The sequence below is a fragment of the Dromaius novaehollandiae genome, chromosome 10 (assembly GCF_036370855.1).
Source record: "Dromaius novaehollandiae isolate bDroNov1 chromosome 10, bDroNov1.hap1, whole genome shotgun sequence".
Lineage (NCBI taxonomy): Eukaryota > Metazoa > Chordata > Aves > Casuariiformes > Dromaiidae > Dromaius > Dromaius novaehollandiae.
In genome coordinates this window covers 17,208,290-17,214,289 of record NC_088107.1, presented here as the reverse complement: position 1 = coordinate 17,214,289, position 6,000 = coordinate 17,208,290, and the positions used below count along the sequence as shown (strand labels likewise).

The following is a 6,000-nucleotide window of genomic DNA, read 5'->3' as shown; positions in this document are numbered from 1 at the left end:
GGATTCCCTCAGGAGTGACGTCCGGCGGCGCGCGGCCATTGGCTGCGCCCGGCGAGTTCTCCATTTATGGACACATGGCGCTTGCGGCCGGCACGGGGCAGCCGCTGCCCCCCCCGCCCCCACGCTCCGGCCCCCGCCCACCTCGCCCGCCCCGCCGCTCCCGGCCCTCCCCCGAGCCCCGAGCCCCGGCGGCCCCGCGGGGCAGGTGAGCGCGGCGCGGCCGCGCGCCGCCGGGATTCCCTCAGGAGTGACGTCCGGCGGCGCGCGGCCATTGGCTGCGCCCGGCGAGTTCTCCATTTATGGACACATGGCGCTTGCGGCCGGCACGGGGCAGCCGCTGCCCCCCCCGCCCCCACGCTCCGGCCCCCGCCCACCTCGCCCGCCCCGCCGCTCCTGGCCCTCCCCCTCCCCTCCCCGCCGGGGAGCTGCGCGCGCGGGAGGGCGGGCTCGCGCCGTCCGTCCGTCCGTGCCGGGGCGCCGGCGAGTCTGAGCGGAGCGGCGGGCAGCGGCGCGGCGTCGCCATGGTAGGCACGGCACGGCACGGCGCGGCGCGGCACGGCACGGCGCGGGTCGGGTCGGGTCGGGCTGCCGGGGCTGCGGGCGGGGGGCTGCGCGGCGCGGTGCTCTGCGCCGTCTGCTCTGGGAGTTTGGGCTTGTTTCCTGGGGTTTTTTCCTCTCTGGCCCCCGCTGGGGACCCGGCGCCGCCGGAGCGGGGCGGAGCCGTGCGGGAGCCCCCGGGCGGGTGCTGCGGGGCGGGGGCCGCGGCCGCGCGTGGGGGAGCGGCGCTGCCGGCGCCTGGCGGGCGGCTCCGGCGCGTTTGCGGGGCCGGCGCGGTTCGCGGGTGGCTGCGCGCCCCTCTCGCCCTGGAGCCCGGGGGCGCCCGGCCCGCTCAGGGCTGGGGCGGCGCCGCAGCTCGGCTCCCACGCTCCGGGCCCCTCCGCGGCCGGTGCCGGTGCCGGTGGGGGCGGGGGCTGCGCCCGCGCCGCTCCCCGAGCGCGGCTGCCGCACGGCGGGGCTGGGCGGCCGCGGGGGAGCGGGGGGAGCAGGTGGGGCTGGCCGGCTGCTACCGACTGGCTGCTGCTGCTGCCTAGGCGCCGCTTTCGTGCTCAAGCGCTGCAGATAAGCAGCCGTGCGACAGGCGGGTACCGTGTTTATTTAAACATTACCTCAGAGTTTAGGGTAAGCGGTGAAACGTGCTGTGTGGTAGCGAGCCAGGCCGGGAGCTGCAGCCCTCGCGTGGGTAGCGCGCTCAAAGCTTGGTTCTGAAGTCGTGTCCCGAAGAGCTGGGAGCTCGGGCGCGCAGAAGGCTTTTGCGTCGTTCCCGCTGAAGCTAAACCGTGTTTGAAGACTGACTGACCTTGTCCTCGCGTACTCGGAGCTCCATTTATTGACTCTAATTTCTTGCCTCTAACTAAGAGTGCAGTTGACGCTGGGCCCCTCACACGCGATGCAGTTTGAAGGATGCCCTTCTCCCACCAGCTCCTACTCTGGGAGCAGTAGGCTTGTGCCAGGCTGCTCCTGTGGTGAACGCAGACCTCTAAACTAGAGCGTTTTAGGGGCAGGAGGCTGAAACCGCTACCGCAGATGGGGGCAGTGAATACCACCGGCCCTTGGAGTCCTGCTGTGGTTGGGAGCCGGGGCTGAGGCGGTGCCTGTGATCCCTGTGAGCTGATTTTCGGGCCAGGTGGTTCCAATGAGCCTGTAACCGTGACCTTTGCTCCCCGGGCTTTGCGGTGTCAGAGATACCTGTGGCAGCAGCCGTGCGTCACTGTCTGGTGGATATCATAAATTCATCTGTTTGCAGCAAGAACGCTGTTACTGCTTCGTAGTCGCTATTTTTGTTGTGTCGTAGGTGTTTTGTGCACTTGGTCCCAGTACTGGTGGGGGCACACAGCAACTTATTTATGCTGTATGACCTGCAGTACCTGCCGCTTCACAGGGTGCTTGCGGGGCATGTGGCCAAATCCCTTGCCTTCAGTAAAGGAGGTAAATTCCTACGTTATAAGCTAGGGGCTAAGATTTCCAGTGATTTATGTAGAAAATGAGGAAAAAGGCCTTTCCTTGTTGAACTTTTCTTATCATCCAAAGACAAAAGTATTTTCCTGAGGAAGTTCTTGTAAAGGAAAAAAGGGATATCTATTCAAAATCAAGATCTTGGGATTTTAAAACTCATTATTGTATAATATTTAACTAAATTATTAAGTGTTTCAGTATTCTTGAGCAAAACAATGATGAGATGTTTCAAGGTGACATGAACTGAACTTTGAAGATTATCCTTAAGCAAACTAGAATGATCACAACCAGGGCAGACTGCTGGTTTAAAACAAAACAACAAAACCCCACCTTTCCTAAGGACTTTGGCTAAACCACTGTTTGCTTGCTAATCGTTCCAAGGTAGCACTTTACAGCGGGGAGCTGCCGGGATTACCTGTATTTGCCATGGCTGCTTAAGAGCATGAATCACAGCGCTGATGTCCTGAAACTTTGCTCTGGTTCTGCATGTGCTGTGGAAAATAAGGGAGCTGGTAAAAGCTCTTATCTTGGCTATTTTGATCTCTATGGGAGGGGAGAAGAAAGCCGATGTTTGGGAGCGAGCGCCGCGAGCGCCGTGTTGCCTGCGGGCCCCGTGGCTTGGGAGTGACCCTCGCCGGTGCTGCCAGGCCCCACGGCAGCGCCCCGAGCCCCTGCGGACGCTGCCCGCGGCCTTGTTGGATGCCCTGGGGCTGCCGGAGCAGAGCACCTGCAGGTGATGTAGCTTAAATGTGCCTCCTCCTCTGGCCTCTGTGCCGCCGTGCCTTCCTCCCGCAGGGCTGCCCGCCCGTGGGGCTCCGCAGCCGTATGCAGTCTAGCGATATGTAAGCGCTTTTTTGCCGGTTTATTTTTATTCTGGGTCGATACCTGTATCTGGTGAACAGTATGGTCTCAGGGGGAGTCTTGCAGACATGGAATGGGTGAGCTGTTATGTGGCTGTATGAGGTGGGAGCGAGCAACAGTCAGCGCAGCCAAAGTATATTAAAGCTGACAGTTTTAAGAAACACTTGACAACTTGTAAAAGATGCCATAAACTGAGATTTGAGTGCTCGGGTCACTTGTCCTGATGTTTGTTGTCTGAATGCTCCAAGCAAGGACCTGCGTGGGGAGAGCGCCTACTTCCCGTGAGATGCCGTGTCCCTGCGGAGAGCAGTGTGGCTTATCGTGCGGGCTTCTCGCCCAGGCCAGCTTCTCTCGCTAGGCTATTTCTTGAAAGTGCTGCAGGTACACCTCTTGGGTTTTCTCCTTACCTACATGAAGGAAACAAATGCCTAGTTCACTGCGGGGGCGACTTCGTCGCAGACCCAGTCCTGCAAAACCCTTGTGTCGCTCACCCGAGCGCTGTGTGGTCTGCTCTCCCAGCCCTACGCGCATGCATGTGTCGTGTTAACTAGCCACTTTAATTCTTTAATTCCAAACAAACTAGAGCCTCTTAGCAGCTTAGCTGCAACTTGTAAGTCTTCAAAAATTTATATTATGAAAGCATAAAATAGCACCAGTTCAGTGAAGGACTGGATCCTTAATGCTCAGGAAACCTTCCAGCAACACTGAGCTGGAACTTGCATGGAGTCAAGCATAAGATCAGGCAAACTTTGTGGCTTCTGGTTTTATGATGCGAGTTTGAAATGACTTTCATCTGACCTTCATAGTGCTGTTACGTCTCTTGCTGCGTTGCATTGGAAAGCCTTCCCTAGCCTGTCCTGTTTGGAGCTGGCTAGAGAATCCGAGTTGTGGTAGAAAAATAAAAACCCTTTTTGTATTAATAATGTGGTAAGGATTCAGTCTTGAACCTTGCACTTAGAGTAGTTCGGTAGCCTTCAATAAAAGATGGTTCCCCTGAGTGCTGTCAGCTGGATTTGGCTTTCTGCTTGTAAGGATAAAATATTTGATGTCAATGAGGAAACATTATACTATTGCTGTTGCTAAGGCATAAACTGCTTCCATAGTTAAGAAAACAACCCCACAATTCATCAGTGATCAACTTTGCCTGCTTTTGCATAATCTCTATTTTACATTGGTACCGGTTCCCAGTTTGTGGCAGGGAAGAGCGAGAAGGGAGCGGTCCCGTGGAAAACGGGGTCGGCAGTGTGTGGAGTGCCTTACGAGGCACTGGCCAAGCCAAGGTCGTCCGGCTCACTTATGTCAAACAAACCCATGTGTTCACGCATTGGTGTTAGCCAGCATTTCAAAGCGTAGTGCTGCAGTCAGTGTGTGCGTTGCATCTGGTGTATTTATTTGGTGGCTGCCTGTTCTTTTATCCCCTCTCTAACAAGAGGGAAGGCGAGCTGGTTGTTTGAAAAGGAACGCTTTTTTTCTGGCAGCTCTATGCTGCTTAATATCAGTAGAGGTCAAATACTTATAGCCCAGTCCAGCAAGATGCTGAGCGTGTCTTGATTACATGTAGTGCCTGTGACAGTCTAGAAAGGAGAAAACAGGTTGCTAGGCTTTAGGACTTGGTCTTGAAATAGGCAATGTGAACTGGGACCTCGTAGCACTGTCCTAGGTCTCTTTCCTGTAGGAAATTTGCAGGCAGGCCGCTCTGCCGCTGTGCTGGAAGGGTGTGTTTCTGTCTGGTGGTGCAGACAGTAGCGTTAGCTGTGAGCCTGCTCTCTGCCAAGTGCGGAGTAGCAGAGAGGGTAATAGCATGTGCTTTGCATTACGGCTAGAGGTGCATTCATGGAGAAATCTTCCAGCTGCATGTTGTTCGTGGCTGGCTGATACATGGAATAAAACACAGTAGCATGTTCAATAGCAAAACTAATGATTCATTCTTGGTGTGTTTTGTTTTTAAGTTTATACTGTGCGCGTGTCTTTGTGTCTTCCTTGTCCGGACTTCTAGAACAGTTAATGAATATATAGCATGTTAGGGCACTCTTCTAATGAGAGTAATGTAGGCAGAATGTTGCCTAAACGCAGCTTTTGCAGGTGAAAAAAGCAGCATGTAATTGTGTGTATACGCGCATCGGCAGCATTTTTCCCATAAGTTTTTTGCCTTCCGGAGTCCCGTTCCTCCCCCCTCGGTACGTACTTAGTTTATGGTGAGGGAACTGGGGTAACAGTGCCGTTAGTCGTTTGTAACTAAACTCTTCACAGCCACTTTCTTGACTTGAAGTCAGGGATAACTTGCCCCCGTCTTCCTGCCTACTCTTAAAGCACTGGTACGTGGGGGGAGGGCTGGAAGTGAAAGCAAGCCCTGGAGCTGTAGTGACTGCCAGCCTGTGACAGGTTGTCAAGTGAAAATAATCTGCTCCCTGGAAAGTTTTCCGTAGTAATCTTAACATTCTTGCTGTAATGTGAAGGGTATTTTTTTCCCTACTTGAGGCATTGAGAAGTTGCCTATCTCTTTAGAGGAGTGCTAATTCTCAGCTTTTTGTAATCATTTAAAATTTCTTTCAGAAATACCATTCTGATCTCTTCCCTCCTTCTAGGAATTAGACGGGGTATAGGTGACAGTGATCTGAAGGGTCACACGCTGCTCTAATCAAGTGATAGCAAAGAATAAAACTTTATGTATTTCTCTGCTCCCAGCTTCAACATAAAGAAGCAGGAGTTGCCTGCATGCTTCCAATTGCTGTATAATACAGTATGTGTGTGTGACTAAATGTACAGATAGAGGTCATAAATATCTTCAGAGCTACAAAATAATCCTTTGTATTGATAAATCTTAATTGGTTTCAATTGCTACATCTGGTGGGGAAAGGAGCAAAAAGGTGGGGAGCCATCTTTCCTCTCCCAAGGACCCTGGGTGACCCTAGGAGTGGGCTTAGCATGTTAAATACGGAGTGTCCTGGTATAAATCACTGTGGTCCTGGGCCAGACCAGCCTGGGATCTGCCGTACTGTGTCAGCTTATCTGTTGTCACGTTTTGCTTACGCTTTGGTTCTGGTTGCTGCCATGGTACGTGGCTTAAGTGACAAATCGGTCTGCTTCCCTGTCGAGTTTCCCAAAGCACTGCTCGAACAACCGCCC

At 54.3% G+C, this 6,000-nt stretch overlaps 1 protein-coding gene across 2 annotated transcripts in view; it reads left to right on the top strand.

Moving 5' to 3' along the window:
• Positions 1 to 268: 268 nt before the first annotated feature.
• MYO1E (myosin IE) overlaps positions 269 to 6,000 on the top strand; it is a 100,203-nt gene continuing 94,471 nt past the window's right edge. The window contains exon 1 of one of the 2 annotated variants that reach the window (XM_064517454.1): positions 269 to 524. In XM_064517454.1, the coding sequence (XP_064373524.1) occupies positions 300 to 524 (225 nt within the window). In that variant the 5' untranslated portion in view covers positions 269 to 299. The remainder of the gene's footprint in view (positions 525 to 6,000) is intronic. The other variant, XM_064517455.1, reaches the window with a different exon arrangement.